At 37.2% G+C, this 24,876-nt stretch overlaps 1 protein-coding gene across 3 annotated transcripts in view; it reads left to right on the top strand.

The window, feature by feature from the left end:
- The window catches only part of RB1 (RB transcriptional corepressor 1), a 182,463-nt gene that overhangs the window by 38,578 nt on the left and 119,009 nt on the right, over positions 1–24,876 (top strand). For all 3 annotated transcript variants that reach the window (XM_060194840.1, XM_060194842.1, XM_060194841.1), the window contains exons 4-9: positions 2,089–2,208; positions 4,796–4,834; positions 6,196–6,263; positions 7,982–8,092; positions 12,428–12,570; positions 16,048–16,125. In XM_060194840.1, coding sequence (XP_060050823.1) covers positions 2,089–2,208; positions 4,796–4,834; positions 6,196–6,263; positions 7,982–8,092; positions 12,428–12,570; positions 16,048–16,125 — 559 coding nt within the window. The remainder of the gene's footprint in view (positions 1–2,088; positions 2,209–4,795; positions 4,835–6,195; positions 6,264–7,981; positions 8,093–12,427; positions 12,571–16,047; positions 16,126–24,876) is intronic.

The following is a 24,876-nucleotide window of genomic DNA, read 5'->3' on the forward strand; positions in this document are numbered from 1 at the left end:
GACATCAATAACAACAATAATAACTACAGCAATAAAAACAAGGGCAACGAAAGGGAATAAATAAATATTTAAAAATCTTAAAAAAATACTACCATTGAACTTTCCTTTTAACAGATTTTAGAGGCTAGTGAGAAAAGCTAAAACTAAATAAAAATTAAAAGAAGGGCCTGGTGGTGGTGTATCTGGTAGAGCATACACTTACAGTGCACAGAGACGCTTGTTCAAAGCCTCTGCAGGGGAGGAGGGGAAGCTTTACGAATGGTGAAGCACTGCTGCAGATCTCTCTCCCTCTCCCTCTCTTTTCAGTTTCTCTGTTTCTAGCCAAAATAAATAAAAATATTTTTTTAAAAAAAGGATCAGCTCAATGTGTGACGGTCATTCTCTTGTGGAGCCCTTAATGAAAGTATTTTTGACTTTATTTCCTTAAAAATGTAGCCATTTGTGCCCTGGAAATTTTCATCATATTTCTTACTATTCACCTATAAACTCTTTTAATTTTAACTAGTGACAAAGTAGACAAAAGAAACAGGAATATATGAAGTAGACTTACTATATATACTAAAACCTTAATTAAAGTAGTATGAGTCAATCTTAAAGGAATTTAAGATTATTAATATTTAAAATAGTTGAGTAAAGAAGGTATTGTAAATTATATGCTTTCTGATATTTTATATTTACTGAATATCCAGAATAATACTTTCCTCGGTAATTCTATAATTAATGTAAACTAACGTGGAAACAAAGGGCATATTGTATGTTTATATTTAACTTACTGGGTTGAATTTATTTACATCTTATATTTCAGTTAGTCTTTATTAAATAAAAAGTTTTCATACTGAAAAATAGTGTAAATATATTATTAAATTTCTACATAAACTTATTTAGAAAATGTTTTGGTGGTCTCAAGATTGAAAAATTGGATGTGAAATGAAAATTATAGTTACTCCATAGAAATTAGAATATTGAAGAATTTACACTGGAAAGAGATTAAATGGTTTATATAAATAACAGGTTAGTTAACACTATGTTTCTGTATGACTTACACTATCAGTAGTGATCTTTCCTTCTGTTTTTACTTACTCAGCTTTTATTCTACTTATTGGATAGAGACAGCAGGAAATCAAGAGGGAAGGGAGAGATGGAGAGAGACAGAGAGACACCTGCAGCCCTGCTTCACCATTCTCAAAGCTTCCCCCCTGCAGGTGGAGACCAGGGATTTGAGCCTGGGTGTTTCCACATTGTAATATGTGTGCTCAACCAGGTGTATCACCACCTGGCTCCATGATCTTTCCTTCTGTATATCCTCCTCTTATAACTCCCTCACTCCCTAAAAAAAAAAAAAAAAAGGAAAACTTAACAACTATTAAGATTATTTAAACTTAAACAACTTAAACATGCTATGTAGTAAAATATGAAAGTTAAATATTTTTAGCAAAGTTAGCAGTTGTGTTAACAAGGAGAAAAGAAGAAGCATATATTAGTTATTCTGCGAGAATGAATATATAAAAAAGCTTTTTAGATGAATTTTTTTTCTTTCTTTTTTTGGGTGGTATATCACTAAAATCTCAGAGGTGTGTTGGAAAATAATAAATGTTTAAAAAGCTGAGAATTGGTCTAAAACTTTCATGCTAGTTTCTATGGATATAAAGGTAAGAAATGGCCTCTGACCTCAAAAAACTCAATCCATATGGGAAGGTAAAATTGAACAGATAAGTGCATTGCAGTATGACACTCGTAGACTATTAAACAAGTATGGCAGAGAGTGACTGTTATGTCTCATATATAAAATGAGTGCATTCACCCCTACCCAAGCATTTTCTAAACTTTCTTTCTTAGTGTTCATAGAGTATAGAACATGGCGATGTGCTAGTTAGTACATTAATTTGGGGGGGGGGGGTTATTTAATTTGGAAAATACTAGTTGATATTTTTTTTCCAGCTTCAAGTTCTAGTAAAATATAAAAAGTAATGCCTTTCAAAGACTATGATGTTTATTTAGTATAGAGCTAATACTTTGAAAAAAATTCTATGCTTTGAAAAGGAAATAAAGTGAAATTTTAAAGTCACTTACTGTTTTTTTTCTTTATAGTGTATATAAATTCTTCGATTTACTGAAAGAAATTGATACCAGTACCAAAGTTGATAATGCTGTGTCGAAACTGTTGAAGAAGTATGATGTATTGTGTGCACTCTACGGCAAACTGGAAAGGTAATGTAAAAATATTATTGGGGGGGTCAGGTGGTGGCTCAGTGGGTTAAGCGCATGTGGTGCAAAGCGCAGGGACCAGCATAAGGATCCCGGCTCGAGCCCCCGGCTCCCCACCTGCAGGGGAGTCGCTTCACAGGCGGTGAAGCAGGTCTGCAGGTGTCTATCTTTCGCTCCCCTTCTCTGTCTTCCCCTCCTCTCTCCATTTCTCTCTGTCCTATCCAACAATGAACAACATCAACTATGGCAATAATAATAACCACAATGAGACTACAACAACAAGGGCAACAAAAAGGGGGGGGAAATGGCCTCCAGGAGCGGTGGATTCATGGTGCAGGCGCCGAGCCCAGTAATAACCCTGGAGGGAAAAAAAAATATTATTGGGGGGGTCAGGCAGTAGCTCAGTGGGCTAAATGTATGTGGTGTGAAGCGCAAGGACCGGCATAAAGATCCAGGTTTGAGCCCTGGCTCCCCACCTGCAGGGGAGTCGCTTCACAAGTGGTGAAGCAGGTCTTCAGGTGTCTTTCTCTCCCCATCTCTGTCTTCTCCTCCTCTCTCCATTTCTCTCTGTCCTACCCCAACAACGGCATCATCAACAACAATAATAACCACAACAACAATAAAACAACAAGGACAGCAAAAGGGGAAATAATAAGAAAATGAAAAAAAATCTTATTGGGATTAAATCTTGATTTTTCATGTTACTACTAGTGATTTTTGCCCCCCTTTGAGAACAATAACATATTTACCAGAAGTATTACTTGTTGGGGTTGGGTGGTAGTGCACCTGGTTGAGCACGCACATATATTATTCTGCAAATAAAAAAAAATCAAGTTCAGGTGCCTGGGTGGTGGCACACCAGTTTAAGTGCACATGGGTACCAAGTATAAGGACCTGCGCAAGGATCCACCCCATATGCAGGGAGGTCACTTCACAAGAGGTAAAGCAGGTCTGCAAGTGTCTTCTTTCTCCTTCTTAATTTCTCTCTGTCTTATCCAAAAAACAAACAAACAAACAAAAACTCTAAAAATTGCAGGAGCAGTGGATTTGTACTGCAGGCACTGACTCCCAGCGATAACCCTGGAGGCAAAAATAAATAAATGAATAAATAAATAAATAATAACAAGCCTCTTGAACTTGTGGATTTATCTTGTAGGCATGGAGTCCTAGTGATAACCCTGGTGACAATAAAAAAAAAAAGCTTAGCTTTTAATTTTGTCCTCTTCACTACTCATTTCTTACTGTTAGCTTTCTTATTTTTCTTTTCTTCTTTATTTTTTTCTGTTATTATTATTAACGTCTTTACTGGGTAAGTAATGCTTTACAGTCAACAGTAAAATAAAATACAATAGTTTGTACTTGTGTAACATTTCTCAGTTTTTCACATAACAATTCAAACCCCACTAGGTCCTCCTCTGTCTTCCAGGACCTGAACCCTCCCTACTACCCGAGTCTTAATTTGGTGCAATACAGCAATCAATCTCTTATCAACAGGTTTATCTTAAAGTGTTCTTTAGCACTTGCATTATGAATCTACTATTTCCAGTGGCCATTTTCTCTTTCTACTCCTCCTTTTTATTAGGTTGAATAGAGAGAAAGTGAGAGAGGAGAGGAAGAAAGAGAAAGAGACAGACATGAGAGAAAGAGAAACACCTGCAGACAGTGTTGCGTTCTTTTGCAGGTGGGGAACAGCTACTGGATCCTGGGTTTTTCTGTGTGGTAATGTGCTCATTCAATCTCATGTGCTACTGCTCAGCCCCTGATTCTTAGCTTTCTTCTTATTTATCCAGTAATATGTATTGTGAAGTGATATATCTGCTCCACTTTTCATTTTCTTTCACAGGGACCCAGGTTTAAGCCCCTGCTCCCCACCTGCAGCAGGGAAGCTTCATAAGTGAAGCTCTCTCTCTCCTTCTCTATCCCCCCCATGTCTCTCATATCAAATAAAGAAAAAAATAAAGAGGAAAAAATGGCTGTCAGGTGTAGGAGACTCGTGCACATACCAAGCCCCAGTGATGCAAAAAATAAGTAAATAAATACATACATAAATAAAATATTTTATTATCCTTTTGTATCTTGGATTTGTTCTAATAAATTTTGGCCTTCTTTGCCAGATGTTACATGATTATGTCTTTTGATGCTTAGAAAACTTTCAACAAGATTTAGTGTCTTTTTATGATTAAACCTTTTATTTTTTATTTATTTATTTTTATTTATTCATTCATTTCTTTATTTTCACCAGAGCACTGTTCAGCTCTGCCTTGTGGTGGTGCTGGAGATTGAACCTGGGACCTAAGAGCCTCAGGCATGAAGAAGTTCTTTTGTGTAATCATTATGCTATCTCTCCACCTTCAGGGGGAAAGCTTCACTAGCAGTGAAGCAGTGCTACAAATGTCTCTCTTTTTCTCTCCCTATCTCTCCCGGCCTCTCAATTTCTCTCTGACACTGTCTAAAATAAATAATAAATAAAATTAAAAACCATATATTTCTTAATGCAAATAAGGCATGATATAATTTCTAAGTTATAAAACACTTTTAAAGTCACTTTTAAAAATACCATAATGTTAATATATTGTCTCTTCTTTTTCAGGACATGTGAGCTTATATATTTGACACAACCCAGCAGTTTGTAAGTAGTTCAGAGCATGTAATTTTTTACATTTTGTTTTCAAAGTATTGTAATCATCCCAAATATTAGTAATGTTAGAGCTGGCTTGACTGACTACGTGTTTCATTTTCTTGGCTACTTCTAAGTTGTTTGCTTTGCTGAGAGCATACCTTTTACTTCAAGGGAGAACTAGTCATGTTTAAGTTGAGAAAAATGCATATTCACTAACTAAATCTTTTTTGGAAATATTATAAGCACCTTATTAATGAATACTTAAGAGTTGAGTTTGTGTAATAAATATTAAAGTCTATATTTAAAAAATTTCAAAATCAAAAATATATGTGCTCAAAGAATAAACCCACTTAGAAGCTCTAGTATCTTTGGAAACAGAATGAATAGTAAATTAAGTTTCTGTGCCTCATAGTAGTATTGAAGATTATAGATATAAAGGGAAATTGTATATTAGTTTATATGAATCTGTCAGTTCCTACAAGTGAATGACCATGACAAAATTATCTAGGCCTAATATTAAATTGGTAGACTAAAGCCTCTATTTCCTGTTTATAGTGTTAATTTTGACTAGAGACCAAAGAACAGAAAAGGAGCCGGGTGTTGGGTGGTAGCACAGTGGGTCAAGCACAGGTGGCACAAAGTGCAAGGACCAGTGTAAGGATCCTGGTTGGAGCCCTCAGCTCCCTACCTGCAGGGGGGGGTCGCTTCACAGGTGGTGAAGCAGGTCTGAAGGTGTCTATCTTTCTTTCCCCTTTTCTGTCTTCCCCATCTCTCTCGATTTCTTTCTGTCCTATCCAACAATGTTGACATCAACAACAATGATAACTATAACAATAAAAAAACAAGGGTAATGAAAGGGAATAAATAAATTTAAAAAAAAAGGAGCCAAAGAGATAGCTTACTACATAGGGCATCTGCCATATAGCCCAGGTTCAAGCCTCAGCACCACCTGAGTGTCTCATGGCACAAAGGGAAGTTCTGGTACTGTGGTGTTTCTCCCTTTATCTCTTTCTGAATGAAGAAGTTAGTGAAGTCATATCTTAGGCCCTGGCTCAAAATAAAAGCAAAAACGAAATGAACAAAAAATATTAATTTGAAGCCATGTACATCATCGTGTGCTATTTTCTATGCTTATTTTTAGATTAGAATTGAGATACTAAATACTTTATTTACAAAATGTATACTTTTCTGTGGGCTGAATATAAATATTTTGATATAAACACTGACTGAATTAAAGCAAAATGAGTTTGTGTATAAACTGGACATTTAAAGTAGATTGTGTTCTAGTATGCAGTTAACTCGAGTATAATTTTTAAAATGGGAAAAAATGGGCAGAATTGGAAAACTGAACTCTTTTTCTTGTTTACTAGGATAGCTACTGAAATAAATTCTTTGCTGGTGCTAAAAATTTCTTGGATCACGTTTTTACTAGCTAAAGGTAAAAACCATTTGTTCCTTAGGTGCTAATGTTTACAGTGTAAAACTTGATCATTCATTTGGACTAAGCTCAAAATGTTTTAGTCACTTTAGTACCACCCATTCTTTATCTAAAAATAATCACCATTGAAATTATCCTTTCCATATATTCCATGTATATCATTTCATACATATTTTTGTATATACATTCTGGTTAAAAATGGGTGAATTCAATGGATTCAAAGATACAGTTTTCTAAAAACAAAATCACACTATGTGCTACCTTAAAATATGAGTCATTTGTTCTGATTTTACAGAATAAAATACTCAGGTGATGTGAAAGAAGTTGTTTACAATTAGATAAATGTTTTGCCACATATAGTATTATTGCCTAATTTATGTTTCTTTAATATTATAAAAAGTATGTTAGAACCAAATTATTTCACTGTTAGTTGGAAATTAAGAAATAAGGATAGAAGGACCAGCGTAAGGATCCCAGTTCGAGCCCCTGGCTCCCTACCTGCAGGGGAGTCGCTTTACAAGCGGTGAAGCAGGTCTGCAGGTGTCTGTCTTTCTCTCCCCCTCTCTGTCTTCCCCTCCTCTCTCCATTTCTCTCTGTCCTATCCAACAACAATGACTTCAATAACCACAGCAATGTTAAACAACAAGGGCAGCAAAAGGGAAAATAACTAAATATTTTTAAAAATTACTAATAAAAAAAGAAATAAGGATAGAGAGGGAAAACACAAAGTAAAACTTGGACTGGGTGTGGTGTGAATACATAAAGCACAGGACTTGGGGGACTGAGGAGTGTGATGATATAAAAGGACCTAAACAGTGGGTGAGAGGATTCTGCAAAGAACTCTCAGGGGAGGATGAAAATCTGTACCCATGTGTTAATGACTGCATTGTATGCCATTAGCTCCGCAATAAAATATACTGAAATAAAATAAATCTCAGTGAGTGTGGTGTAGTGAAAGCTCTTTGGATTTGTAATCATGTGGCCCTGAGTTTGATTCCCAGCACAGCATATGCCAGAATGCTGCTCTAGCTTCTTTTCTGTCTCATGAATTAAATGAAATAAATATTTTCAAATATGGAAAGGCAATGTTAGATAATTTATAGTTGTTTTGATTTAAAGTAATATATTTTAGTTTACTTTGAAGAAACAGAATTTTAGTGTTCTGCTCTCTGTAGCCTCCCCATTTTCAGATTATCTTCATTATCATTAAGTTGACTATTAAGTCATTAAGTATAACTATAACATTCATTAAGTATAACTATAACATTTATGCTCTGTTCTACAATTAAACACATGTTTAATTTTAAAGGTAGACTTGTATTCATTTTTAATTTGAAAAGCATTTAAAATTAGTTTTTAGTTTCTAAGGGGAAAAAAGGTTTTGACATTCTACTACTACTTGTTTAATAAATAGTTATATAGTTATACCTACATTCACAATTTTCCTTAACTTAAAAATTTCAGTCTCTAGTTGGTGTATTGCATTGAAATAAAAGACTATTGAGTGAGGGGGAGGGTTCACGTCCTGGAACATTATGACAGAGGAAGACCTAGTGGGGGTTGAATTGTTATGTGGAAATCTGAGAAATGTTACACATATACAGACTATTGTATTTTACTGTAGACTGTAAACCATTAATCCTCTAAGAAAGAAATAAAAAAAAATTCAATCTCTATTGTTAGCTAAAACTTCTAATTTTTTTTTTTTTAATTTTTAGGGGAAGTATTACAAATGGAAGATGATCTAGTGATTTCCTTTCAATTACTGCTGTGTGTTCTTGACTATTTTATCAAACTCTCACCTCCTGCATTGCTCAAAGAACCATATAGTAAGTATCTTACTTAATTTATGCCTTTGTTCCTTTATTATTCAGTAATTTACCTATTGTCTGATAGGTTCAAAACATACTTCTAAGAGTTGAGATAGGATACTAAACATTTTATCTGATTCTGCCATTACATAGCATAAGATATGTATAGATAAGGCAAGCAAGTAATTGGTAGAAAGATATGTAGGCTAAAATACAGTAAATACTATGAAAGTTCAAGAGACAGACAAACTTTGTAGCTGGGTTAAACCAAGGAAGACCATGTGAAAACAATGACATTTGAACTGAATATTGAAGGATATGTATAATTTGAGAGGTTGACTAAATCAGAAATCCTAAAGGTTATTTATTAATTTAAAATATTTATTTATTTCCTTTTGTTGCCCTTGTTTTTTATTGTTGTAGTTATTATTGATGTTGTTGTTGGATAGGACAGAGAGAAATGGAGAGAGGAGGGGAAGACAGAGCAGGGAGAGAGAAAGATAGACACCTGTAGACCTGCTTCACTGCTTGTGAAGCGACTCCCCTGCAGATGGGGAGCCGGGGGCTTGAACCGGGATCCTTACGGCAGTCCCCGTGCTTTGCACCACATGAGCTTAACCTGCTGCGCTACCACCCGACTCCCAAAGGTTATTTTTTAATAGTGGATATGTAAAGGTCTCAGGTTCATTCTCCTTTTCTGTTATAAAACAGAGCTGAGCAGTGCTCTGGTTTAAATAAATAAATAAATAAGATCTATACTTTGTCATTAGTTGATTTGCTTTTAAGTTCCTTTGTTTCTCTTTTTTGTGTGTGTAATTTATTCAATGATCTGTGATTTGTTCTTATGCTTATCTCATGGTTTAATTTTTGCTGACTGGCTCCTTTGGTATACTTTAATATGTTCCTCTATTCTTTTTATTTATTATTAAGTTAATTATTGGTTGGGCATAGAGGTAATTTTTTAAAAACATTTTATTTTTTATTTTTTATCTGACAGGGTAGAAATAAATTGAGAGGGAAAGGGGAGATAGAAAGTGAAAGAAAAAAGAGACACTTAAAGACCTGTTTCAATTTCTTAGGTAGTGCCAGGCTAGCTTCACAGGCAGGAGAGAGACGACCAGGGACTCATGACTGAGTGGGATGCAGTTCAATCTTTATTGAGCGGGAATGCAGTTCGATCTAGCTATCTCTAATCACAATCCTGTCCTATATATATCTCCTGAGGCGGAAGTGTCAGGTCAGAAGAGGATGTACATAGGATAGGGGGTAGGGAGAAGGAAAAAGCGCTTGAACCAGTGGAGATTAAACCAGTTTGAACAAAACAATGATTATGTAAATAGACCACAAGCAATGCAACAGAAGGGGTCTTAGAAGCCAGAATTTAGAAGCAGACCAACAAGGAAGCTTCCTTCCTGCAGGTGGTAGGCAGGGGATCACACCTGGATCCTTGCACATGTTAATATGTGCACCACCACTACTTGACCCCTTCTTTATTTTATTTTAATGATAAAGATTATATATATATATATATATATATATATATATATATATATATATAGACAGAGACAGACACCTACTCAGCTTTTTTTTTTTTACATTCCCTTTTTTGTTGCACTTGTTTTTTTTTATTGTAGTAGTTATTGTTGTTGATGATGTCATTGTTGGATAGGACAGAGAGAAATGGAGAGAGGAGGGGAAGACAGAGAAGGGGAGAGAAAGATAGACACCTGCAGTCCTGCTTCTCCGCCTGTGAAGCGACTCCCCTGCAAGTGGGGAGCCAGGGGCTCCTCAGCTCTTTCTTATGGTGGTACTGGGGATTAAAGCTGTGTCCTTGTGTCTCTGGCAGTAGTCTTTTGTATAACCTTTTTTAAAAATTTTGTTTTATTTTTTAATTTCTTTATTGGGGAATTAATGTTTTGCATTTGACAGCAAATACAATAGTTTGTACATGCATAACATTTCCTAGTCTTCCATATAACAATACAACCCCTACTCGGTCCTCTGTCATCCTTTTTTGGGCTTGTATTCTCCCCCCAACCCACCCACCCCAGAGTCTTTCACTTTGATGCAATATGCTAATTCCAGTTCAAGTTCTACTTCTGTTTTCTCTTCTGATCTTGTTTTTCAATTTCTGCCTGAGAGTGAGATCATCCCATATTCATCCTTCTGTTTCTGACTTATTTCACTTAACGTGATTTCTTCAAGCTCCATCCAAGATGGACTGAAAATGGTGAAGTCACTATTTTTTTATAGCTGAGTAGTGTTCCATTGTGTATATATATACCACAACTTGCTCAGCCACTCATCTGTTGTTGGACACCTGGGTTGCTTCCAGGTTTTGGCTATTACAAATTGTGCTGTTAAGAACATATGTGTACACAGATCTTTTTGGATGGATATGTTGGATTCCTTAGGCTATATCCCCAGGAGAGGAATTGCAAGATCATAGGGTAGGTCCATTTCTAGCCTTCTGAGAGTTCGTCAGACTTTGTATAACCTTTATGCTATCTCCCCAACCCCAGTTAATCTTTTTTATACCTAGATATCTATAATTCCCTTAAAATATAAATTCACATCAGTTTAGCTGGTGGTGATTAAAGTAGTTAAGAGAATTAAAAAACAATCAATATTTGTTATCACATATTTATATTTTAAAAGTACCATAATTTATGGTGATATTTAACATTTTGTTTATTCCATTTTATATCTACAAATGGAATCCATAAACACTTGCTTATTATTTTCAGGACTTTTTAATATTAAAACATTTTTTCCCCTTGCAGACTGAATAGGATACACTTAGAACTGGTTTATAAGTTGACCATTCCCTTGCTTTCATTTTCTTTGCTCTTAGTCTGTGGAGCTTTAAGCATGTTACAATTTCCTTTTGGCCTAATTGGAGGACAGAAGAGAATAAGACTAGCAAAATCTATTGCCAGTACATAACTTCAAGAGATAATAAATAGATGAGACTGGTAATCTTTTTAATGCAGCAAATAGATAAAAATAGCAGGATGCTGCCTATATTATTTCTGACTTTCCAAGTTATAATTGGAATTCTCCTTTAGTTTATATAGTGGGTTGTATAATTTTCTTTTAATTTTTATTTATAAAAAGAAAACACTGACAAAAAACATAGGATAAGAGGGGTACAACTCCACACAATTCCTATCACCAGAACTCCCTATACCATCCCCTCCCCTGATAGCTTTCCTGTTCTTTATCCCTCTGGGAGTATGGCCTCAGGGTCATTATGGGGTGCAGAAGGTGGAAGGTCTGGCTTCTGTAATTGCTTCCTCACTAAATATGGGTCTTGGCATATAAATCCATACTCCCAGCCTGTCTCTCTTTTTCCCTAGTGGGGCAAGGGTCTGGGGAGGTGGGGCTCCAGGACATATTGTTGGAGTCATCTGCCCAGGGAAGTCCAGTTGGTATCATGGTATCATCTGGAACCTGGTGGCTGGAAAAGAGTTAAGATATAATTGTTGACTAATCATGAACCTAAAGGCAAGAATATTGCAGATGAAGATTTGGGGTCTCTTGCCCTTATTCCAAGGGGCCCATGACATTATTGGTTTTTGCTAACATACAGGTGAACCCAAGTTATTGTCTGGGGTGATGATGTCATGGCTGGAAAAAGGACCCGAAAGCTGGATCAGGGAAAAGAGTAGCTCCCAGATATGGGAAAGGTTTATAAAATATTGTTGACTATAACCCCATCGATTTGATGAGATCTCGGGTCGGTATTCAGCTTAGGAGCCTATGTGTCCTCTGCATCCCTGTAGATCTGAGCTCACATTCTGTGGTTATGAGTAGGAACGTTCCAAGCTGCCCCAATTTCAGGACCCATCTTCCTCAGGTGGAAGATAGAACATGTTGTCTCCCTTTAGAGGATGGAACGTTCTCTACTGTTGTTGATCCACATTGAGGGCAAGGTCCTATGGGAGCCCACAAAGGGGTCTACTGTGTTGTTCCTGATAGAGATGACGAGTAACAATGGAGAAAAAGATTTATTCGAGGTCTAGGCCCATCATGTCTGTTTGGGAATCTCAGGACTCCTCAACTAGGGGCCCAGCTGATGGGGTGGCCTGATAGTGACTAAAGAGTCATTGTTAAAGTATGCCAGTCTCTTGCCCTTATTCAGCTTTTGCAGTTCTTACTTTGATAAGGTTAGCTTTGGAGTGAGTGAGAGAAGTATAATAGTATATCATTATCTTTTTTTATTTATAAAAAGGAAACCATAGGATAAAAGGGATACAACTCCACACAATTCCCACCACCAGATCTCCGTATCCCATCCCCTCCCCTGATAGCTACTATATAATTTTCTTATCTAATTTTCTGTTTTTACAGAAACTGCTGTAATACCTATTAATGGTTCACCTCGGACACCAAGGCGAGGTCAGAACAGGAGTGCACGGGTAGCAAAACAACTTGAAAATGACACAAGAATTATTGAAGTTCTCTGCAAAGAACATGAATGTAATATAGATGAGGTAATTTGACTTTATAATTTCTTTAACTTAAAGTGGGTTTAGATGTAAGTGCTTCCTCATAGTACATCTGCTTCTTTAATGATGAGCTTGGCTTTTGTCATTTATGCTAATTTTTTGAAACAACAAAATATTAGAAACACTTTAATTTCATATTCCCTTAACTTGTTATTCAAGATAGTAGCTCCCTCACTCTCAAATCCATGAAACGCCTGTCTTTTTAAGGCTGTAGTTTTCAATTGTGTTTGTTTTTTGATTCTTCTATGATAACTGATATTCCTAATGTTTTTTTTAAATATTTATTTTATTTATTTATTCCCTTTTGTTGCCCTTGTTGTTTTATTGTTGTAGTTATTATTGTTGTTGTCGTTGTTGGATAGGACAGAGAGAAATGGAGAGAGGAGGGGAAGACAGAGAGGAGGAGAGAAAGATAGACACCTGCAGACCTGCTTCACCGCCTTTGAAGCGACTCCCCTGCAGGTGGGGAGCTGGGGTTCGAACCAGGATCCTTATGCCGGTCCTGTGCTTTGCACCACCTGCGCTTAACCCGCTGTGCTACAGCCCGACTCCCTATTCCTAATGTTTTAAGATACCCTGCTAAGAAAACCATAGTGTTTTAGTTAGTGATATGTGATACCAGAAGTAACGTTTGTTTAATCTTTAGTAATTAAATTCTTTCTAAGTATTACTCAGCTGTTAGAGAACACACACATGCTTTTCAAATTCATACAATCTAAGATGTTGGAATTGGCACACTGCTGTTTTATGTAGTGTTGGGGATCAAACTCAGGATTTTTTTCCTTACAAGATGTGCTGTCACTAAACCACCTAGCAGACCTAGAATGTTGGAATTAGAAAATGTATTACAAATAATGTATTCAACCTCTTTTTCTTATAGTGAGTAAGCGAATTTCCAAAGAATGTTAGCTAATTGCTAAGTGAGCATTAACTTTGGCGTATTTGCTCCTGTTACTCCTTTCACTGTATAAATACTGTTTCTTTTATAGTTATACTATCCACAGTTCAGTATCATCAGATAGCTTGATGTAAAAATGTCATGTCTTTGGAATTTCTCTTTTACCTTTGGGAAGGAATCGGATCATAGGATCTCAAAACCTAGGTTAAGGGAGCTGGGCGGTGGTGCAGCGGGTTAAGCATACATGGCAGGAAGCACAAGGGCCGAAGTAAGGATTCCATTTCGAGCTCCTGGCTCCCCACCTGCAGGGGCGTCGCTTCATAGGTGATGAAGCAGGTCTGCAAGTGTCTCTCTTTCTCTCCCCCTCTCTCTGTCTTCCCCTCCTCTCTCGATTTCTCTCTGTCCTACCCAACAACAATGACAGCAATAACGATAAAATAATAATGACAATAAACAAGGGTAACAAGAGGAAAAAATTAAAATTAAATTAAAAAACAACTAGTTTAAGAAGCATTGAAAAACGTTCTCAAGATATATAGATCTTGGTATTTTTTAATTTTAAAAATATAGATCTATAGGTTTAGCAGCTTTATACTTTTTTACTTTTGAGAATAACAAATTATCTTTGCTAACAAACTGAAAAATACAGATGAGGTATATATTTCACTGTAATCTATTGCTTAGTTAAAAATTATAAATAAAAGTAAGGACAGTTTTCTAATTATAAATCATTAATGTTCTCAATTTCAGCACTACTTAAGAAATTTTGTTTTTAAAAATCAGGAATTTTGTTTTTAAAAAATCAAGAATAACCCACCTGCAGGGGAGTTGCTTCATAGACAGTGAAGCAGGTCTGCAGGTGTCTTTCTTTCCCCTTCTCTGTCTTCCCCTCCTCTCTCCATTTCTCTCTAAAAAAAAAAAAAAGAAAATCAGGAATAAAACAGTTTTCATTTCTCAGTTTTAATGAATACTTTATTTTTTTCAAAAAAAAGTAAATTTATTTATTTATTTATTTATTTTTGCCTCCAGTGCTATCACTGGGGCTTGGTGCCTGCACTATGAATCCACTGCTTCTGGCACCTATTTTTTCCATTTTGTTGTTGTTACTGTTGTTGCTGTTATTGTTGCTAATGCTGTTGGATAAGACAGAGACAAATCAAGAGAGGAGGGGAAGGCAGAGGGGGAGAGAAAGATAGACACCTTCAGATCTGCTTCACTGCTTGTGAAGTGACCCCCCTGCAGGTGGGGAGCCGGGGGCTCAAACCGGGATCCTTAACGTAGGTACCTGTGCTCAGTGCCATGTGCACTTAACCTGCTGTGCTACTGCCTGACCCCTTAAAGAATATTTTTATAATTTAAAGTACAATTGATTGAAAGCTTTGGTGATGACTGACATTCACAATTACCTATATATATATGGTTACATTATTATTGGCTAGCCATACTAATTGATTAACTAGAACTACTCACTTTATATAAATGCTCTAGATAAATAGATAGCAAAATTGATAATTATTGATATTACAGAGGCTGAAATCTTATGTCTTATTTGTGAAGTAGAAGTAGGAACTGCATGGCGCAAAGTGCAAGGACTGGCATAAAGATCACGGTTCAAATCCCCAGTGGGGAGGGTTGCTTCACTAGCGGTAAAGCAGGTCTGCAAGTATCTATCTTTCTCTACCCCTCTCTGTCTTCCCCTCCTCTCTCGATTTCTTTCTGTTCTATCCAACAACAATGACAGCAATAACAACAGTAACAACAAGAATAAACAACAAGGGTAACAAAAGGGAAAAAATAGCCTCTAGAAGTAATGAACTTGTAGTGCAGGCACTGAGCCCCAGCAATAACCCACCAAAAAAAAAAAAAAAAGTGAGAACTGATACTAATTTGAGCTCTGCCATTTTATATCTTTATAAATTTGATTAAGTTGTTTAATTTCATCATCATTTTTAAATGTGGAATATTGATGTTGGTTTTATTGAGGTTTCTTCTCAGCCCTATTTAGAGGAAGAATAACAATTCTTTACTTACCTTCATTTTAAGACATTGAATCTGCCTTACAAGTGTTAAAAAGTTACTAGTTGAGTTAATTATAAATGTCAAACCAAATTGGATATACACTTTTAATTGTGATTTCTCTTATCTTCACAAACTAGGAAGTGGCACAGTAGATAATTGAACTCTCAAGCATAAGGTCTCAAGTTCAATTCCTGGCATCACATGTTCTAAGTAATTCACTTTCTCACTAATAAATACAGGAATTTTAAAATTAAAAAGTAGGGCCAACTGATGGCATATCTGTTTGAACACATGTATTATCATGAGCTAGGACCCAGATTCAAGTCCTCTATCCCCACCTGCAGGGGAAAGCTTTACAAGCAGTGGAGTTGTGCTGCAGGTCTCTTTCTCTCCCAGCCTCCCTCCCTCCTCTCAATTTCTCTGTCTATCAAATAAGAGGGTTAAAGAAAAAAACCCCACAAAATGAAAGAGAACTTTCATTATAGTGTTAATAGTGACATAAATTTAACTGTTTAATGACTATGTTGTAACTTTATCTTTTCCAGGTGAAAAATGTTTATTTCAAAAATTTTATACCTTTTATGAATTCTCTTGGAATTACAACTTCTAATGGACTTCCAGAGGTAATCTGAAAGAAAACTTAATAGAAAGTTAATGTGTTTGGGGCTTTTGGGAGGAGGAAGCAATTGTCTAAGTTTATTAAGATTATTTTACTCGGGAGTCGGGTAGTAGTAGCGCAGCAGGTTAAGCGCACGTGGCGCAAAGTGCAGGGATCCCGGTTCGAGCCTCTGGCTCCCCACCTGCAGGGAGTCGCTTCACAGGCGGTGAAGCAGGTCAGTAGGTGTCTTTCTCTCCCCCTCTCTGTCTCCGCCTCCTCCATTTCTCTCTGTCCTATCCAACAATAATGACATCAGTAACTACAACAATAAAAAATAAGAGCAACAAAAGGGAAGATTATTTTACTCTATATTAATATTTTTGCCTACAGAAAGAAATTTAAGAGTTGTGATAAATTATGCAGTAAAATAAAATCCTTCTGGTTATATTCTAATATGTAAATAGGCATATTTATCTAATTTGCAATAGAAATTTATTTGTACTGAAATTTAAGAGAGCCAAAGTACAAATTTGAATTTCTAAATGCCATTTAATATTTATATATAACTAAATATGTTCTGTACTATAATTCTAATTTGCTTTGCCCTGCATCCATAAATATATAATCCATAAGCAATATCAACATTATAGCATTTACTGTATTGTGGAGTATCTTTTAAAATATATTTTAAAACTCAATTCAATGTATATTTAAAACTTATACACTTGTAAAAGCTTCATGCTGTGTCTGTTTTACTATCTCTTTGCCTCTTTCTCTGAGGGGGAAAAAAAGAAAGAAAAAAAAAAACAGACGTCTTGGCTTAGTGACAGCCGCTGATGACCAAAAAGAAATTAAATTCAGTTGAAATGACTGATTATATTGCAGAAATATTTTAGGTTAGTGGGCTGCCATTCATCTGTCTTTTTTTTCACCTTTTGTGGGAATAGAACAAGCAAGAACTTTGTGATAAGGTGAAATAGGTTGAGAGGATACTTAGATAAAAGATGAAGATCCATTAGAGAAAGATAGAAACAGGATGGGGATATGTATTGGCCTGCCTATGCCCATGTCCAATGGAGAAGCAGTTACAGAAGCCAGATATTCCACCTTCTGCACTCCATAAAGAATTTTGCTTTATGCTTCCAGAGGAGTAAATGTTAAGGGAAGATGACCAGAGGGCTCTGAACTCAGCTCCCATCAGGACCCAGAGAAGAGGGGGAAAGAAAAAGGGAAGGACATTTAGAAGTAGTAGGTGTGATTTAGAAAGGAAGAGAAGACAGGACCATAGGAAAAAATGGGCAAATAGAAATAATAGTCAATCCATATCTGTGATCTTGGGAGAACTAATGCAGTTTGCAATGGAGGGCATAGGGACACAGAACTCTGGTGGTGAGAAAAGTATGGAATTATGCCCCTGTTAGCTTATAATTTTGTAAATCAATATTAAATTAATAATTTTTTTAAAAAAGAAGATGAAGATAAACTACTCAGTGATAAAGCACTATTGTAGAAGCAACTGGTTATAGTCTTTTTTTCTCTTTAAAAAATTTTTTTATTATCTTTATTTATTTATTGGATAGAGGCAGTCAGAAATCGAGAGGAAAGGAGGGATAGAGAGCGTGAGAGACAGAGAGACACCTACAGCCCTGCTTCACCATTTGTGAAACTTTCCTCCTGCAAGGTGGGGACTGGGGGCTCGAACCTGGGTCCTTGTGCATTGTAATGTGCGCTCAACTAGGTGCACCATCATCTGGCCTGGTTAGAGTCTTATGTATCAAAAGCATGAAATCACATAGCTAGATTGCTGATCTACAACCTGAATTGGTACCTAGTCCTTGAATTACTAATTACATCATTAATTCACCAGTTAGAGTGCTTAACTTGTATAAGCCTTTGTGCCAGATATCAAAGACACTAAGATTTAACTCAGTTATTATCCTTATGGTGCTAGCAGGAGAGACAAAGAAACAGAACCCTATAGAGTCTGATAGAATTGAACAGGATTTTGTGATACTGCAGAGAAGGACCATGCAGTCTAGATTGGTACGGAGGTTTCATGGTAAATAACTTGGTGCTATGATTTCTGAGTAGAATAAGCCTTATAATAAACAATATTTTCAGTGGTTGGTTCAAAGGTATGGTGGGTGATATATGATAATGTAGTCTATTTAATGTACTCCTACCAGTTCATTAAGATTGGGACAGAAGACATGAAAGTGGTAAGATATGACATAGGCAAGAAAGGACCAAATGCCAATCACAACTTTAAGAAACATATGCATTCACAGTAAATTTTCTTGTTAGGATTACAGTTTTATTAGAAATCATAATACAGACTTTGTTTTTCCCCAGTGTTTTAATATAACATTAACATCTGCTAATCAATAAGTGATTGATAATTAATATACTAAAATACGGCAGGAACAATGATTAAATTTAATAAATTATTAATGACTGTGCCTAATTATGTAGTCAGAAAAAAAGCCATACATTTAACTGGATTTCTTCCTACCAATCCTTTTAAATTATATTTTTAGTTTTTTCAAGTTGAAAACACTTTGAATATAAAAGAAAAAATATGCCAAAAGTTCTTTCTTGATCATTGGTTTTTAAAATTATGATTAGAAAATTTTGGTTTTTTTGAATTTTTTTGTTTCTTTATTAGGGAATTAATATTTTATATTCAACAGCAAATATAATAGTTTGTACATGCATAACATTTCTCAGTTTTCCATATAACAGTGCAACCACCACTAGGTCCTCTGTCATCGTTTTTGGGCCTGTATTCCCCCCCACCCCCAGGGTCTTTCACTTTGGTTCAATACACCAACTCCAGTTCAGGTTCTACTTTTGTTTTCTCTTCTGATCTTGTTTTTCAATTTCTGCCTGAGAGTGAGATAATTTCAAATTCATCCTTCTGTTTCTGACTTATTTCACTTAATATGATTTCTTCAAGCTCCATCCAAGATGGGCTGAAAGCGGTGAAGTCACCATTTTTAATAGCTGAGTAGTATTCCATTGTGTATATATACCACAGCTTTCTCAGCCACTCATCTGTTGTTGGACACCCGGGTTGCTTCCAGGTTTTTGTTATTACAAATTGTACATACGTGTACACAGATCTTTTTGGATGGGTATGTTGGGTTCCTTAGGCTATATACCCAGGAGAGGAATTGCAGGATCATAGGGTAGGTTCATTTCTAGCTTTCTCCAGACTGTTCTCCACAGAGGTTGGACCAATTGGCATTCCCACCATCAGTGCAGGAGGATTCCTTTCACCCAACAACCTCTCCAGCATTTGCTGCTGTTACCTTTTCTGATGTAAGACATTCTCACAGGAGTGCGGTGGTATCTCATTGTTGTCTTTATTTGCATTTCTCTGACAATCAAAGACTTGGAGCACTTTTTCATGTGTTTTTCAGCCTTTTGGATCTCTTCTGTGGTGAATATTGTGTCCATGTCTTCTCCCCATTTTTGGATGGGGTTATTGTTGAATTTGGCAAACTCTTTATATATTCTGGTTATTAGCCTCTTATCTGATGTATGGCATGTAAAGATCTCCCATTCTGTGAGGGGTCTCTTGGTTTGGGTAGTGGCTTATTTTGCTGTCCAGAAGCTTTTTAGTTTGATGTAGTCCCATAGGTTTATGCTTGCCTTAGTTTTCTTTGTAATTGGATTCGTTTCATTGAAGATCTCTTTAAAATTTATGCGGAAAAGAGTTCTGCCAATATTTTCCTCTAAGTATCTGATAGTTTGTGGTCTAACATCCAAGTCCTTGATCCACTTGGAATTTACTTTTGTTTTGGTGAAATATTTTGGTTCAGTTTCACTCTTCTGCATGTTTCAACCCATTTGTTCCAACACCATTTGTTGAAGAAACTCTGGTTTCCCCATTTAATAGTCTGGGCACCTTTGTCAAAGATTAGATGTCCATAGGTGTGGGGGCTTACTACTGGGCTTTCAATTCTATTCCACTGGTCAGTGTGTCTATTCATGTTCCAGTACCTAGCAGTTCTGATGATAATGGCCCAATAATACAATTTGAGATCTGGGAGTATGATGCCTCCAGTTCTGTTCTTTCTTCTCAAGATTGTTTTGGCAATGCTAGGTCTTTTCTGGTTCCAGATAAACATTTGCAGCATTTGTTCTATTCTCCTAAGAAATATGGTTGGGATCTTTATGGGGGTAGCGTTAAATCTGTAGGTGGTTCTGGGTAGTATATTCATTTTGATGATGTTAATTCTTCCAACCCATGAGCATGAAATATCTTTCCACTTCTTTGTGTCTGTTTCCGTTTCCTTGAGTAGTGACTCATGATTTTCAGTATACAAGTCTTTCAATTCTTTGGTTAGCTTTACTCCTAGATATTTCATTGTTTTTGTTGCTATAGTAAAAGGAATTGATTTCTGGATTTCAGCTTCTTTTAACTTCTTAGTGTTTGCATAGAGGAATGCCGCTGACTTTTGAATATTAATTTTGTAGCCTGACACCTTACTGTATTGCCTGATGATTTCCAAAAGCTTCTTGCTGGATTCTTTAGGCTTTTCTATGTATACTATCATGTAATATACAAAAAGGGAGAGTTTGACTTCTTCTCTTCCAATCTGTATCCCCTTAATTCCTTGCTCCTGCCTTATTGCTATGGCAAGAACTTCCAACACTCTGTTGAATAGTAATGGTGATAGTGGGCAGCCCTCTCTAGTACCTGATCTGAGTGGAAATGCTTCCAGTTTTTCACCATTGAGTATGATGTTGGCTGTAGGTTTGCTATATATAGACTCCACTATCTTCAGGAATTTTCCATCTATTCCCATTTTTTGTAGTGTTTTGATTATAAAGGGATGTTGTATTTTGTCCAAGGCTTTCTCTGCATCTATTGATATGAGCATGCAGTTTTTGGTCTTGCTTTTATTGATGTAGTGGATCACATTGATTGATTTACATATGCTTGGGATAAACCGCACATGGTCATGATGAACTACCTTTTGAATTCTTCTTCTAGCGTTTGCCCTTCTTCCATAGCCAGTCAACAGCGTCAGGTTGAGCCTGATGTAAAGTTTTGAGACCTCCTTTGAATCTGGAGAGGTGGCAGTCGTTGACTATGTGGGTCATAGTCTGTCTGTAGCCACAGGGGCAGTTCGGGTCGTCTCTTGCTCCCCAGCGATGGAACATAGCGGCGCACTGGCCATGGCCTGTTCGATAGCGATTGAGGAGGGCCCAATCATAACGTGCTAGGTCAAAGCCGGGTTGACGCTTGCAGGAGTCTGTGATGAGGTGTTTGTTCTTTACCTCAGCTGACTGCCAACTCTGTTTATAAGAGTCTGGAACAGAGAAGTTCAGTGTAGGCGTAGGGGACCAGATTGGGTGATGAGACGTCAAGCGTTGGACAGGGTGGGCGAAGATATCCGCGTATATTGGCAGGTCCGGTCTAGCGTAGACGTGGGAAATGAACTTAGATGATGCCGCATCTCGACGAATATCTGGCGGGGCAATGTTGCTAAGAACTGGCAGCCATGGAACCGGGGTGGAACGGATGGTTCCAAAAATTATCCTCATGGAGGAATATAATTTGGAATCGACCAAGTGGACATGGGGGCTATGGAACCATACTGGGGCACAGTATTCTGCAGTGGAATAGCATAATGCTAGAGATGATGATCGTAGTGTGGAAGCGCTTGCGCCCCATGAGGAGCTGGCCAGTCTTGCAATGATGCTATTCCTCGTGCCCACCTTTGCTGCAGTTTTGATGAGATGTTCGTGAAATGACAGAGTGCGATCGAGAGTAACGCCAAGATAGACTGACTGGGCTTCATGCCGGATTCTCGTATCGTCAAGCTGCACATTAAGCTCACATGAGGCCGAGGCATGGTATAGATGGAAAACAGATGATACCGTTTTTGCAGTGCTACGGATTAGTCTCCATTTTTTACAGTAATCAGATATCAGAGACATGTCTTTCGTGAGTGTTTCCTCGAGGATGTCGAACTTGGATGCCTGAGTTGCACAGCAGATGTCATCGGCATAGATGAACTTCCTTGAAGAATTTTCTGGGAGTCATTGATGTAAATATTAAATAGTGTAGGAGCCAGAACAGAGCCCTGGGGGAGGCCACTTGAGAAAAGTCTCCATCTGCTAGACTTGTCACTCAGATGCACCCGGAATCTTCTGTTTTGGAGAAGAAACGATATAGTGTTGGCCACCCATGGAGGCAGACATCTTGAGATCTTGACTAAGAGACCACGATGCCAGACCGTGTCATAGGCTGCTGTGAGATCAACAAAGACAGCACCCGTCTTTAAATTCTTCTGGAATCCATTTTGAATATACTGCTGTATCTGGTTGACTAGAATTTTGTTCAGTATTTTAGCATCTATGTTCATCAGAGATTTTGGTCTGTTGTTTTCTTTCTTGGATGTGTCCCTGTCTGCTTTTGGTATTAAAGTGATGTTGGCTTCATGGAAGCTGGAAGGGAGTATTCCAGTGTCTTCAATCTTTTGGTAGATTTTTAAAAGTAGAGTTATTAACTCTTCTTTGAAGGTTTTGTAGAATTCATTTATAAAACCATCTGGTCCAGGACTTTTATTTTTTGGAAGGTTTTTGATAACTGTTTCAATTTCATTAGCTGTGATGGGACTGTTCATATTATCTGGTTCCTCTTTATTTAATTTTGGAAGTACGTTGGTATGTAGGAAATTGTCCATTTCTTTCAGGTTCTTTAGCTTGGTGGCATATAGTTAGTTGTCATAGAACTTCTTTCATGGCAGGCTTGGTGATAGTTGATTCCTTCAACTGTTGCTTTTCTGAGAAAAGCCTCCGTATAGTTTGAATGACAGTCTAGCAGGATACAGTATTCTTGGTTGAAAGCCTTTCTCACTAAGCACTCGATAGATATGTTGCCATTCTCTTCAGGCTTGGAGGGTTTGTGTGGAGAAGTCTGCTGCTAATCTTATGAGTTTTCCTCTGTAGGTGACTCTGTTATTCTCTTGCAGCCTTCAGGATCCTTTCTTTATCCTTATTCCTTTCCATTCTAAATATGATGTGTCTTGGTGTCTTTAAGTCTGGGTTAATTCTGGTTGGGACCCTCTGGGCTTCTTGAATCTTTATGTCTTTGATGTTGTCTAGACTAGAGAAGTTTTCAGCTATTATATCCTGAAGAATGCTTTTTTTTGCCTCCCTCTCTTTCTTCCTCTGGTAAGCCAATAATGCGTATATTGTTTCTTTTGAAGTCCTCCCATAGGTCTCTGTTGTTGTTTTCAGCATCTCTTATTCTCTTTTTGAGATCTCTTACTTCTTTTTTAGTTCTCTAATTCATCCTCAATCTGTCTTCAGCCTCATTGATTCTATTCTCTCTGCCCTCTACTGTTTTCTGGAGTTCATCTATTTTGTTTCCCTGTTCTGATACTATTTTAGCTTGTTCAGCTAGTTGTGTTCTATCTTAGCTATTTCAGCTTTCAGTTCTCTAATAACCTTGAGATAGTTAATGTTTTCTTCCAGCGTCTCATTTGTTGGTCCTGTATTTCTGATTACAATTCTTTCAAAGTCTTTACTCACTCCTGTGAGTATTTCTTTAGCTAATGTTTGGATGTTGAACTCGTTATTTTGTGCTTCACCCTTTGGGGGATTTTAGCTGGACTGTTGTCCTGGTTTGTTTCTCCAGTATTTCTTCTTATTGGTTTACCCGTTTTATATATTATGTTATCAGTTCCCTCTCTTAGTACTTTTCAAATTACTGATCACTGTTTTCTGGATTGACTTGTGTCTAAGTAAGGTAATTAAAGGGTTCACAGTGGTGGAAGTTAACAGTTGTTTCAATAGTATTTTAATCCCTGAGTTGGAGCTGAGTGATTTAAAGGCTCTTTTTTTTTTTTCTCTGTAGGCTATGGGAGCCTGAGGGCTTTTAACTATAAGTAGGCTTCTTAACTTAATCACTGACTCTTCACTAAGAGATAAGGCAGGATGTGGCAGTGATAGTCCAGTGGTTATGGAAAGATACTTTCACAGCCCCACAGCTATGCCACCGAGGTCTAGGTCTTCTCCTGAATTTCCTGGTTAGATCTCTGTCCCCTGGTGTCCCTTCCTGCTGCTGCTCCAGATTTTGAGGGCAGTAGCAATGGAGACTCAGAGTTGCACTTGGTGAGTCTCCGGGGAGTCCTCTCCTCCCTTCAGTTGTTCCCTTGTTGGTGGAACAGACTGGAGGTGGTGTCTCAACTGATAGACCCTCGGGCTGTTACCAGCCACTTAGTCTCTCCCTAGGCTCCTCTCTGTCACCAGCCAAGTGTGTTTGCACTCACCAGTGATTTGGTGGGTTCCTGTAGTCATTCTAGTCCTGTCTTGTTTCTGCCCTGGGTTGTCTCCTTTGGTATTCCTAGTTGATCCGGGAGAGGAGAGGAGAGAAACAGATCTCTGTTTCTGCATTTCTGATGACATTTCTTTCAAACACTTTACTCTCTCCTCTGATTTAACTAGTGTTTGGATATTGACCTCTTTATTTAGTGCTTCAACCTTTGGGTGGCTTTTAGCTGGACTCTTGTCCTGGCTCATTTCTCCAGTATTTCTTCTTGTTGGTTTAACCATTCTATATAGTATGTTATGAGGCCCCTCTTTCAGTACCTTTTAAATTACTGATCACTCAGGCCACAGAGATATAGATCTTCTCCTGAGTTTCCTCCTTAGTTCTCTGTCTTCTGGTATCAGCGCAGGACCTTCCCCCCTGCTGTTCCAGCTTCTGAGGGCTGTACCAGTGGAGACTCACAGTTGCATTTGGTGAGTCTTAGGG

This window comes from Erinaceus europaeus, chromosome 7 (assembly GCF_950295315.1).
Source record: "Erinaceus europaeus chromosome 7, mEriEur2.1, whole genome shotgun sequence".
NCBI lineage: Eukaryota > Metazoa > Chordata > Mammalia > Eulipotyphla > Erinaceidae > Erinaceus > Erinaceus europaeus.